Source organism: Equus asinus, chromosome 13 (assembly GCF_041296235.1).
Source record: "Equus asinus isolate D_3611 breed Donkey chromosome 13, EquAss-T2T_v2, whole genome shotgun sequence".
NCBI lineage: Eukaryota > Metazoa > Chordata > Mammalia > Perissodactyla > Equidae > Equus > Equus asinus.
In genome coordinates this window covers 38,987,833-39,000,381 of record NC_091802.1, presented here as the reverse complement: position 1 = coordinate 39,000,381, position 12,549 = coordinate 38,987,833, and the positions used below count along the sequence as shown (strand labels likewise).

The 12,549-nt window shown below is 53.9% G+C and overlaps 1 protein-coding gene across 1 annotated transcript in view; it reads right to left on the bottom strand.

The window, feature by feature from the left end:
* Nucleotides 1-12,549, bottom strand: part of LASP1 (LIM and SH3 protein 1) — a 40,716-nt gene that overhangs the window by 11,211 nt on the left and 16,956 nt on the right. The window contains exon 4 of the mRNA XM_014833613.3: nucleotides 4,948-5,055. Coding sequence (XP_014689099.3) covers nucleotides 4,948-5,055 — 108 coding nt within the window. The remainder of the gene's footprint in view (nucleotides 1-4,947; nucleotides 5,056-12,549) is intronic.

Sequence of the window (12,549 nt, the reverse complement as noted above, 5' to 3'; positions counted from 1 at the left end):
TAAGAGACTAACAGGGGCGGCCCCGTGGCCAAGTGGTTAAGTTCGCGGGGTCTGCTTCAGCGGCCCGGGGTTTCGCTGGTTCGGATCCTGGGCGCGGACATGGCACCGCTCAGCAGGCCATGCTGAGGCGGCGTCCCACATAAGAGAGCCAGAGGCACTCACAACTAGAATATACAACTGTGTACTGGGGGGCTTTGGGGAGAAGAAGAAGAAGCCAAAAAAAAAAAAGATTGGCAACAGATAGCTCAAGTGCCAATCTAAAAAAAAAAACCCATTTGTTTTTTTAAAAAACAAGAGACTAAGAATATTTTGTTTTTAAAATAAACGTAAATCTGTCCTCAACTTCATTAGTTATCAGAGCAATGCAAGTTAAAACCACAATGAGATACCATGACACGCAGTCAAAAATGGCTGTGAGGAACAAGCCTAAGGACGTAGAGCGACAGGACCTCTCGTCTCTGCTGGCAGAGGGTAACCAGCACAGCCACTGGGAACACAGTTCAGCATTATCTGGTAAGGTTGAAGGAACACACACTCTGAGACCCAGCAACTCCACTCCACATTAACACTAGGAAATATGTATGAGGATGTCCATAGCACGTGGGAGCAATCCAAACGTCCATCTGCACCAGAATCAATAAAATGCAGTATAAGCATTAAACGGAATACTATACAGCAACAGAAAAGAATGAACTACAGCTACATGCAAACATGGAGATGAATCTTTAAACCCAATGTTGCCCAAAAGGAAGCAAGACACAAAAGAATACATACTACATGTTCAAAATCAGGAAAAACAAAACTATAGTGTTCAGAAATGCACAGTGACATACGAAAAGAACAGCACAAGCTTTCAAAAATTAAACTTCAGGGTTGGCCAACAAGCCTGCCTTCAGGCCATTTGACTCTGGGGATGGAATTTTGTTTGGCTTCTCCATCTACTACTGATTAGGCCCAGACTCAAAGACTGAAGCTAACTTAAGGAATATATGCTAATTATTTTTGACTGAGAGAAACGCAAAGGATTTCTGCCTATAGCAAGCATATCGCCAGAGTTTATGACTTTATGGTCCTGTAGGACATTAACCAGTTCTGTATCTAACTATATCCAGCACTTTCTTTCACTGACTAGACATCACCTCTGCCTGTCGCATCCTCCCGCTGGTTTCCGATAATTAAGTTACATATATGACAGGGGCTCACTACATCAGTTAGGTTTTAACACTTTGGAAACTCTGTTTTGACCGCGGTGCAGTAATGTTCTCCTTCTTGACTTGCATGGTGAGCGCGCAGGTGTTCACTGTATGTGTTACTGGGTGTTATGTCTCACAGAAAAAGTGAACCGACTCAAAATTATATACAGAAAATCAACATATAAGTAAACATGTTGGTAAATAAAGGCAGAGCTTCTCTACTTGAAGACAGTAGCCCCCTTAAGGCAGCCTCAGCAATTAAAGTTTCCGGCCATCACAGCCATGGGAGCTCCTGACTGGAAGCCAGGATGCCAAAGGGGTAAACTTCACCCCAGAGCGTGTGGCCTTGTCTTCTCACCCCTTTGATGCCTTTAATGAGGACACAATTACCACAGGTGTGTAACTTACAAGGATCTTGCTTCCAAACTTTCTACACATTCTCAGTACTAGACAATGGCCACACTTCACCAAACTTACTCCACGTCCCTCCTTCAGCCACAGTTAGAAAGCAGACAGGTCTGCCTTTAAAGTAACAATCATGGAAACCATTTATCAAATGCCAAGCACCTGACATTTTCCTCGCAAGCATGTTTGACGGTACGGCCGAGGGTCCTCGTTTTTACAGATGAGGAAACCGAGGCTGAGCGAGGCCCACCCAATCGCTGAAGGACAGAGGCTGGGATCCCTCCAGTCACTGGCTCTACCCGCTCACCATCTCACCTCTGGGCAGGACTGAGGACAGATCACAGACACCCAGTGCGCTGAAACACCACCCAGGGAGACCAGATGCTTGTTTTTAAATATTTAAAAAAAAAAATTTTTTTGAGGAAGATTAGCCCTGAGCTAACTGCTGCCAATCCTCCTCTTTTTGCTGAGGAAGACTGGCCCTGAGCTAACATCTGTGCCCATCTTCCTCCACTTTATACGTGGGACGCCTACCACAGCATGGCTTGTCAAGCGGTGCCATGTCCACACCCGGGATCCGAAGCAGAGAACCCCGGGCTGCCGAGAAGCAGAACATGCGCACTTAACCGCTGCGCCACCAGGCCGGCCCCAGACACTTGTTTCTAAAATGCTCTCGCTGGTAAACCCTCTAGTCTGCGGCATATTCCTCCAGGGAGGCAAACCTTCATCTCTTTGCAGGATGGTCTGACCTCTGGGAACTGCCAGGAGTCATTTGGTGCTAACCTGGGAAGTGAGTGACAAGCTACATACAGGAACACTATTTTGGACACAAAACAAAAAGAGTGGCTCTCAACACCATCTTTCCCACAACGGTTCTGGAGGTGGGACAATTTAATGGCTCTCAGTGTGGTTTAAATTTCCCTGGGGGTTCTGAGGTGCGGCCAGGCCTGGCGCCTCTCACTCAGGGCTTGGGGAAGCTTTTTCGGACTCTTAGGTGATGATTCTCAAACTTCAGTGAGCACCACAGCGACCCAGGGAATGTGTTTAAAATGCTGGTTCCTGGGCCACCCTCCCAGAGATGCTGATTCAGGTGGCCTGGGGAGGAGGCCTGCGAGCCCACAGGTTCAATAAACCTTCCCCAGCGATTCTAGTCCAGTCGTTTGGAGGCCCGCGTTCAACAGACTAACTGCGTTCACTAAACCCGAGCCTTCCAGCTTTGTGGTCACACCTCACAGGCCCGAGCTGAAGCTGCAAAAGCAGAAGCAGGTCAGGTTCAAGCCACCTCCCCCATCTCCCAGCAGAGGACAATCAGCTAATTGCAGCCCTGTGGTTAAGGAGAAGATGCTTATCTCCGGAGGTGTGGATGTCTCAGCCGCACTGAGTTCTGTTACTAGGGCTCCTCAGACAACCCCTCCAATAACCAGTGCGGGGGAGGGAAGAAGAGAGGGTGCAATAGGCTGGAAGTGGAGTATTCTGGAAGCCTTCCTGAAAGGGAGGCAGGGATGACTGGGTTTGCTTGTCTCCTCCCCCTCTAAAACCCACAGGCTGGAAGCAACGAGCGAATGTAGGGGGATTGGCATGGTAGGCGGGGAGCAAGCATCCGATAAAAGGCAAGTCTTCACAGTAAAAAGCCACAGAGGCGGAAGAGTCAAGATCCCACTTTGTGAGCCATCCCAGGTTCTCCCCATCACCCAAGGCCTCCCCTCCCTCCCAGTTTCCTGCAGACACAGACCTCTAAGGTCCTCCAAGACACAGAACGTCCTTTACCCCTTCTTTACCCCTGGGAGGTCTGGGCAACATGGGGGAAGCTCCAGGGGTGAGGCCAGGCCCAGGCTGATGAAGAAGCAACTGAGACAGGCTTTTGTTTGGTGGGGGGGAAGGATTACAGCCCTCAAGGACATGCCCTCCCAGCCCAAGGGAAGCACTCCATTTCCTCAAGCAACACATTTCAAACTGCGGGTCAACAACCTGGTTGTGAAACCGTTTAGCTGAGGCTCAACCAGCATCTTTACAAAACAAAACACAACAGAAAATATCTGAATGCACTCCAAGTAGTAGGGACTCCTTCACCAAAGTTTTGATCCTGTTTTCTCTCTAAGTGAACAAACACGCCTGTTTGGGGGGTCCTGGTGTAAAATGTATTTCACATTGTCGGTTGCAGTCAAAGTTCGACAGCCACAGACTGGGCCATGGCTGGTTCTACTGGCTTGGGCCCTGGCTCACGAAACCCCCCTGAGCCACTGCTGGAATCCACTCTAAGCAGAGCCCAGCCAACTTCTAGAAGGAGCACCCTACCAAGGAGGCTGGGTGGAGGGGTGGGGAGGGATGTGGAGCCCAGGGGGCGGATGCCAGGTGGGCTACCTGAAACCCAGGCCCTCTCCCAGCCTCCATCCCGAGTCCCTGAGCTCAGAGTGACACTGCGCAACTCACCAACCCCTTCTTGTTACCAACATGAAGACAACCACTTGCCTAGTCCTTCGTTTGTAGGACCTCATAGCCCAGGCTGGTTGGGCACACCTAGCCGCTCTGTGCCCAGGACCCATCCTCTGGCCTGTGGCCCATATCCTGTGCTTGTGGCTCACAGCAGTGCCCTGCCCCCACATACCCGAACCCTCTAGGCAGCCTCCCCACAAGCCCAGAGCCACAAGGCTGCTGGTCTGTGGCTCTGCCAAGCAGGAAATCAAGGCCTATTCCCTGGCCACAGGTGCCATGGGGCCTGTGGATCCAGCAGCCACTCTCCACACCAAGCCCTGCCACAGCCAGTGCTGACTGTCCTGGGCCCAGGAGGGCCCAGGCCAGGGCGTGCGGGGCCAGCGGGCAAAGCTGGCTGGGGTTTTTACACAGGAAGGAAGAGCAAGCGAGGTGGGGGAGGAGGCTGGGGGAGAGCGGAAATGACTACAAGTCAGCACCCAGAAGCAGACAAGGGGGAGGCCGGCCTCTCCCCACCTCTGCCACCCAGTTTTGACCTTTCTGCTCAGACAAAACAGCCAGTCTGTACCCTAACACCCACCATAACCAGGAAAAAAAAACCTTCAGAGAGTGGGGGAGGTTGATTCGGCACATAAGACCCTCCCTGCACCCCCCCAAAAGTACAGTCCTTTCAAGGTGGAAATGCCATGTGGGCGGAGGGTGGCAAAGGGGAGTCCGGGGGTGCACACAGAAAGGCATGTGGGAACTCCAAACCCTTCCCTTCCCTCTGCTCAAGCAGCCGCCAGCCAGGCCCGCCCAGGAGAGCAGGGCCACAGAGAACTGGGAACTGGCCTCGTTCATGTCTGCCAGACTGGCAGGGAGGCAACGGGAAGGGAGGGCAGTGGTCAGCGTGGGAAGCACGGGGAGCAGGGGCACTTACGTTGCTGATCTGGTCCTGGGTCTTCTTGATTCTCTGGAGTTCGGGCGTGTCCGCCACCACGCTGAAGCCTTTGCCCTTGTTCTTCTCAAACTCCTCCTTATAGCGCACCTGGAGGGCCGAGGAGGGGGCTGGAGTCAAGCCAGCAGGAGCAGAGGGGGCCCCGGCCTGTGGCCACCTCTGAGGCAGCAACTGGCCAGGAGAGAGACCCTGACGGAAATCCCCCCTGTAGGGACATCCACTTCCCAGCTCAAAGCAGAAGCCTTGGCCAAAAAGAGTCAGACTAATAATAATAACCCACGAGTATGTATACAGTACAATGGGAGTGGCAGGCCCCACACCAGATGCTTTACACACACTGTCCCATTTGAGTCTTACTATACACCATCATTAGCTCCATTTTACAGAAAAGGACACTGAGCCACAGAGGGACAAAGTCTCATGCTCAAGGTCACACAGCTTAGCAGCCAAGGTCCAGAGCCCCAGGATGCAAACCCTTGCCTGCCTAACTCCTGATCCCTCCCCGCCGGCCCATCCTGCCTGAAAGCTATAGGAAGAAGATTCTTTCCAGAGCTCCAAAGACCGCCCGGCCCTCACCCTAGGCAGGATGCAGCCCTACCCGCGGAGAGGCCGGGGGAGTTTCTAAGCGACCAGCTGAGTGAGAGCTGTGCCAAGGGACAAAGTTGGCGTCCAGAAAGGAGGGTGGTGAGACAGCCATTCTGAAAACTCAATCAATGAGCCTTTGACAGGCCCCAGTGGCTTCCTGGAGCCTGCCAGGCCAGCTTCTGAGGTCAACGCCACGGGAGGAGATGAAATTGGTGGGGGACAGACAGCACTTCAGAACAGGGTTCCAAGCTCAGGGGAAAGGCCCTGCCACCCTACCACTGCCCGTCTCTTCCGAGAATTCCACCGAAACTCGAGTACTCAAGTCAGACATCAGAAAGGACTTCTGAACTCTAAAGAAACTGAAATACGAGGACTGTCTTGTCCTCCCCTGGGTGTTCTGAAGAACAGAATGGAGGCTGGAAATGCCCATGAGACAGAGAAATGTTCCTTGGCTTCCAGAGCCTTCACTGTCCTCCTCGGCAGCCAGCTGTTCCAAACCCCACCAGCTGCCTGGATTTCCTCCATGGGGGCTGCACTGTCCTGGAAGCAGGTCAGCCCAGGACATGAGGCCTGGGACCTTGGGAATTTCCAGGATGACAAGCCCAGGCAGCTCCCAGGCATGGAAGCATCTGGCCGCAGCGCTGAGCTGTACTCTGACCCGACCGACAGCACACACGAACGTAGCCATGGCCACACCTGTCAGTTCCTCTGTACATTGCCAGGGGTCAGGGGTCCTTGTTCATCCCCTGGAGCCTTGGCTCACCCATCCATGGGGTTCTTCTTCCTAAAAGGTTCCAGAACCTCCTTTGTTCTGATCCAGACTAAAAACAAAGGCCTGGATCTGCCAGTTCCCACCAGACCAGAAGTTAACACAGTGGGTACAGGTACCAACCCACCCAAGGGCCGAGGACAGCCCAGCATCAGCTCTTCCAGGAAGGCCTGGCCAGCAGGCGACAATTAGTGTTGGGGGGAACCCTGGGAAGGGGGCATCAGGGAAGGCAAGGCACTTAGAAGCAAAAATACGGAGCTCCAGATGCAGAAGCCCCAAATCCAAAACCTCCCACCTAGGTTTCCTCAACTGTAAAACGGTTGCCATAAGAATCAGTTAAAATATGGGGAGGAGGCTTCCTATCACCAAGCATGGGCAAAGAGCCAGAGGGAGCTGGTACTAAGCCAGGCTCAGTCCCCCCGGAGACCCTTGCTAAGTGATCTTGGGCCAATAATGTAATCTCTCAGGCCTCAGCTTCCACATCTGTAAAATGGGGATCACAGTACCACCCGTTCCAATCAATGGTGCAGACTTCAGCGGCTCTGAAGCAGCACACGGCAGGGCTCAGCATGTACCGATGCCCAAGTGTGAAAGTGCTCTGTCAACATTAAAGTGCTGAAGAACTGCCAGTCTCCACTCCTTCCTCCACTTCCTGGCCTCAAAGGGTCAGGCCCCTAATCCAGGGGAATAATCACCATGGCAACACTGCAATGACATCAGCTGGTTCCCAGGCTCAGGAGCTGCCTCTCCCTCCCTGATGCGGAAGGATAACTCATGCCACTCCTGGCACAGGGGGCCCAGAGACGGCAGGGCAGAGCTGGGTGGAGTGGGGCCGAGAAAGGGTGGGAGCCTGGGCTCAGCACCACTTTGCTGTGTGTCCCTAGGCAAGTCAGTCTCCTTCTCTGGGTCCCCTGATCAGCAGGCTTTTCAGCTATCTCTAAAAGCCCTCCCAGCTCTGGAGTTGGTGACCATTTTTAAGCACCTGCAGGCCCTGATTATGGAGAATCTAGGTGGGGAAGACTCTCGAGAGGCCGTTTGGTGCTGGAGCAGGTGGCAGGGGTAAAGGGTGGGGAGCCAGGAGCGTGGGAAGGGCCCTGCCCAGAGTCCCTCCAACAGGGCTCCCTTGTCACCCAAGCAGGAGTGTTGGCCCTCATGTGGGATAGCTCACCAGGAAGTGACAGGGGTCTCTGAGGCGGGAAGGGACCTGCCCAAGGTCACTCAACCCAGTTGTTGGTAGGGTCTGGGTGCAACTCAGCGCTGTGGTCGGACGACTCCCTGCCTGGGAGCCGCCTGGGCCTCCCACCCTGGACGCGCCCAAGGCAGGGCCAGGACTGACACCTGAGGGTCCTCAGGCCCAAACCACCCTGGCCAACAAAACTCTCCTTTTTATACGTAGATCTATTAATTATTCTCCCTGGATCTCTCCTGTTTGTCAAGCAACCCAGCAAACAGCAGGTACAAATAAGTATTTACTGGGCAAACGATGAATGAATTGAAGAGAGAAAATCCCCAAACAAACAGGCGGCAGAATTTGGAAAATAACTGCCTCGCTGACCCAAGAGAAGCGGGAAAGGTCATGGCTTTAAAAAAAATAAATTATTGAAAAAAAAATACTATACCAACAATTTCCACTTATTAGTGCCTACTATGTGCTGGGCCCACACACTAGGTAACCTGCCCCTTCTACCAAACAAGAAATCAGTCTTACAATTAGACACACGCAGATGGGGAGAAGAGCTAATGAAAATGGCCAGTTCTGGGAGCCATCATCAAAAGGTCCATTCCTCATATGGCCAATAGACACATGAAAAGATGTTCATCATCGCTAATCATCAGGGAAATGCAAATCAAAACTACACTAAGATATCACCTTACACCCGTTAGATTGGCAAAAACATCCAAAACCAAGAGCAACAAATGTTGGAGAGGTTGTGGAGAAAACGGAACCCTCATACACTGGTGGTGGGAATGCAAACTGGTACAGCCACTATGGAAAACAGTATGGAGATTTCTCAAAAAGTTAAAAACAGAAATACCCTATGACCCAGCCAGCCCATTACTGGGTATCTATCCTAAGAACCTGAAATCAGAAATCTCAAGAGTCCGTTGCACCCCTATGTTCATCGCAGCATTATTTACAATAGCCAAGACGTGGAACCAACCTACATGCCCAGAAACTGATGATTGGATAAAGAAGATGTGGTATATATACACAATGGAATACTACTCAGCCATAAAAAAAGACAAAATTGGCCCATTCACAGCAACGTGGATGGACCTCGAGGGTAGTATGTTAAGCGAAATAAGCCAGTCAGAGAAAGACGAACTCTATATGACTCCACTCATAGGTGGAAGTTAGTATATTGATAAGGAGATCTGATCAGTGGTTATCAGGGAAAAGGGGGGGGTGGGGGGAGGGCACAGAGGGGGAAGTGGTGTACCCACAACATGACTAACAAAAATGTACAACTGAAATTTCATAAGCTTGTAATCCATCATAACATTAATAAAAAAAAAAAATGTACAACTGAAATCTCACAAGGTTGTAATCTATCATAACATTAATAAAAAAAAAAAAAAAAGGTCCATTCCTCAGCTTCATCATGCCCAAGTTGCATTTCCTCTCCTTTCCAGAAGAACAGCAATAGCAAACATTTATTGGGTGCCAGCTCTATGTCAGGAACTGTTCTAAATGCCTCATATATACTAACATCCTCACAACCCTTGGAGAGAGGTAATCCCCACTTTACAGATGAAGCATTAAGGCTCAGGGAGGTTAAATAACTTGCCCAAGGTCACACAGCTAGTGGTGGCAGATCTAGGATTTGACCTTCAGCCAGCTCAGGCAAGAGTGACATGGGTATGCCTTGCTGGTCACAGGATCCAAGATAGGAGAACGGGAACTCTGTCCCAGGGCATGGCACGGGGCTCTGCTGCACTGTCCTGTCCCCTGTGGCATTTCCCACACTGTGCTGGGACAGCACAGGACGGTAGAGGTGTGACGATGAGGGAAAAAATGAAAAGGAACATTCTCCTTGCACTTCTGCCTGAGCTGAGGGGGCTGCACAGACACCCCCAGCTCAGCCCCAGCCCAAAGTTGCTGCATCTACTCAGCCTGGGGCTGGGGGGTGGTGTGGGACAGCTGCGGGGGGGGGGGGAGGGGGGGGCGGTGGCGGGCAGCTGGGCCCCAGCTGTCAGTTCCCTGGCTCAGCCAGGCCTGGGCAGGACCACCCAGAGGGTCATTTCTGGTCAGCGCTGTGGTTACCTCCCCCGCAGGGGAGGTTCCAGGTGTCCCAGACACCCAAAGTACCATTTTGGGAACCAATCTAGAGATAGGAAAACAAAGTTGAAATAGCACAGGCAGCTTCCCAGAGACTGAGAGGGGCTGAGCCGCATGATGCAGGCCCAGGAGGGGACCCTGGAAAGACAGCAGCCAACGCCCTGTGGGTGGGGCAGGGCTGCAGATGGGCTCTCACTTCCCTTCCTGCCAGCACAGGCGGCTCCAGCTGGCCCTGCCCCCACAGGGGCCTCGGGAACCAGAACCTGTCACCACCCCCAGCCAGGCCCACTCAGCCCTTCCAAGCCTCAGAGCATCGGGCCCAGCCCCAGCCCTCCAGGCAGCTGGGCATGCTGTCCCCATTTTACCAAGAGGAGAGACACTGCGAGGCGGGTGGTCAGGCATAGACCGCACAGCTTGGGGAGGCGATGGGAGGCAAAACCAGGCCTGCAGGTGGGCAGGGCCCCTGCCTCTGCTGTCAGCCTATCCCAGCCCCAGCCCCAAGGAGTCCGGGGTCCCACCAACAACTGCCAACCAAAAGCCCCTTGGCGGAGACTGCCTTCTACAAGCCCCCAGACCCACTGGTGATGTGTGCACCTGCGGCCCGAGAGCCAGGGCTTGGTGCTGTGGCTGCAGAACCGTAAGAACCAAGAGCTGACGTCCGCCTCAGGGCAAGTGGCGTGGCCTCTAAACCTCAGTGTCCCCCTCTGCACAAAGGGGATAACCATGTCCTCCTTCCTCAGGAGGATGTGAGGCTTCACTGAGGTCAGGGCCTGGCCCTGAGTGAGGACCTAAGGAAGAGTGACTGCCACCGTCATGATGTCCCCAGCCTGCCTGAGAGCCAGGGGCCTGGAAACCCAGGAGGCGAGCAGGGGCCCAGGCCCCCCAAGGAGCAGGGAGCGCAGGGTGCCCAGGAAGCCTTCAGACCCCCTGCAGGAGGGGCTTCCTCCCACAGACCCCGCCCCTCAGGGATCGGGTTCCAGGGGCAAAAAGAGCAAAGGGGGAGAGAATTAGGCGGTTTGAATTCCCCCTCCTGAAAGCAGGGCTGTGGGTCTGTGTCTCCTGCCCCTGCCTGAGCGTGTGCACACAATCCCACACCTCTGGGCCTGCACCTTCCCAAAGACCGGCTGCCCCCCCCCCACACTGCTTCCTCCAGGTCCCAGGTCCCAGCACTCAGGGTTCTGACCGCCCTCTCAAGCTATAGGGTGAGTACAGGTTACCCTGCGATGCTCTGGCCTGCCTGCGCTGTGAAGCCCCCTCCACCCCCGGCCCTAGTGGGCTCCCTATAGGACGGGGAGCCTGGGCCGGTCTTCCTTGTGCAGACCAGGCCCAGGCCCCAGGCTGTCTCTACCCTCTTCCTGCCCACTGGGCCACCCGGCCCTCCTCTTGGCCAAGGTCTGGTATCTACACCCGCTCCCCAGGAACGGCAGCTTTCCCGCCACAGTGTGTGTGTGTGGGGGAGGGGGGCCCACCCGGGCTGACATCTATGAGCTGCTGCGAGGGACAAACTAGCTTTCCTCACTTGCTCCCCATCACTGTGGGACACACGGGAGGCCTGAGCCTCAAACCCCACCCCGGCTGCACACAGTCAAGGTCACTGTATTTGGAAGCAAAGACCTCACTTACTGTGTGTGTCTCTTGGCCTCAGCTCCCCAGAGCAGGGTCAAGGACAAATGAGGTAAAGGAACCAAAAGCACTTGCTAAGCTACAAAAGTTCTCACCAGCTTAAGGGACTATTGTGTTTATTATGAAGGTAGAGACAGTTCTCCTTAGGGAGCTGGATGGAAAACTGGAAAGAACGCAAGTCCCAGAGTTAGACGGACGGGCATTCAAAGTCATCAGCAGCCATTTCCTCTTCCGTGAAGTGGGGATGATCCTGCCAGCTACACAGGGCCGTTGCGAGGACGACTGAGCTGATATGCTCAGAGCATTAAGCAATTACTACGTCAGCTGTCAATACTGCTATTATCTCTGCTGCTACCTCTATGATCTTAGCAAGTCCCTTCACGTCCACAGCCTTGGTTTCCTAATCTGTACAATGGGAAAAACAGCCCCTCCCCTCACAGGGTGGCTGGAGGGTTAAATGCAAGAATGCATGCGAAGCCCCAGGCGGTGCAGGGCTGGCTCACCCTCATGTGACCTACTGGGAGCCAGGGACCCAGGGAGGTGACATCAAGATCAGGCAGTCGGAGCCCCGCTCTGGAAGCATCAGATCCCCTCTGTGGCCCAGGTGGATCCTCCACAACACTTTCCTGGCCCTGGGCGCCCTGCCCTCTTGGTTAGGCTCCCCAGGAGTCTTTGCTGAAGCCCTGCCCCACCCCACCCCCAGTCCAGGCCAGGCTTGTCCCAGAAGCCCCCCCAGAGCCCTAGGCAGGGTTAGCTGTTCTGGTCTCAGGGCTCTGGACCTTTCTCTTGTTCCTCACGGCCTCCGCAGGACAGGAACCCCGACTCCTCCCCAACTGCAGCCGTGTCCACCCCACCCACCCAGTAGGCACTGAGGAAAATCAGGCCCAAGGAAACAAAGGCACGAGAGACCCCCAGGCAAGCTCCCCTTCACAACCTACCCTCTGAGGCGTGGAGGGGCTTGGGGAGAGGACTGCAGAGCGGGGCTGTGTGGCCTCAGACCGGCATGAGCCTGGAGAGGTGGGTTCCCTCCTTTGAGGGTGGGTGTGAGCGGAGAGGAAGAAGGGAACAGCTTCCTAGAAGAGGTGGTCTTCAGGAGCCCGAGGTGAAATCTCCCAGAGCAGAAGGAATCAGACACCCACACCCCTCAACCCACTTTAGGTAGGAAGGGGAGCATGCTCTCCCACGCTCCTTTGATAAAGTCAGGAAATATGAAGCAACCGGGGGAGGGGAGGTAGGGCAAGTGCTAGGATTTCTGCATCCTGGCCTTGCTGAGTAACCACAGAGGGAGGGGGCCCTTGCCAAATCCAGGGGTTACAACAGCCCCCCT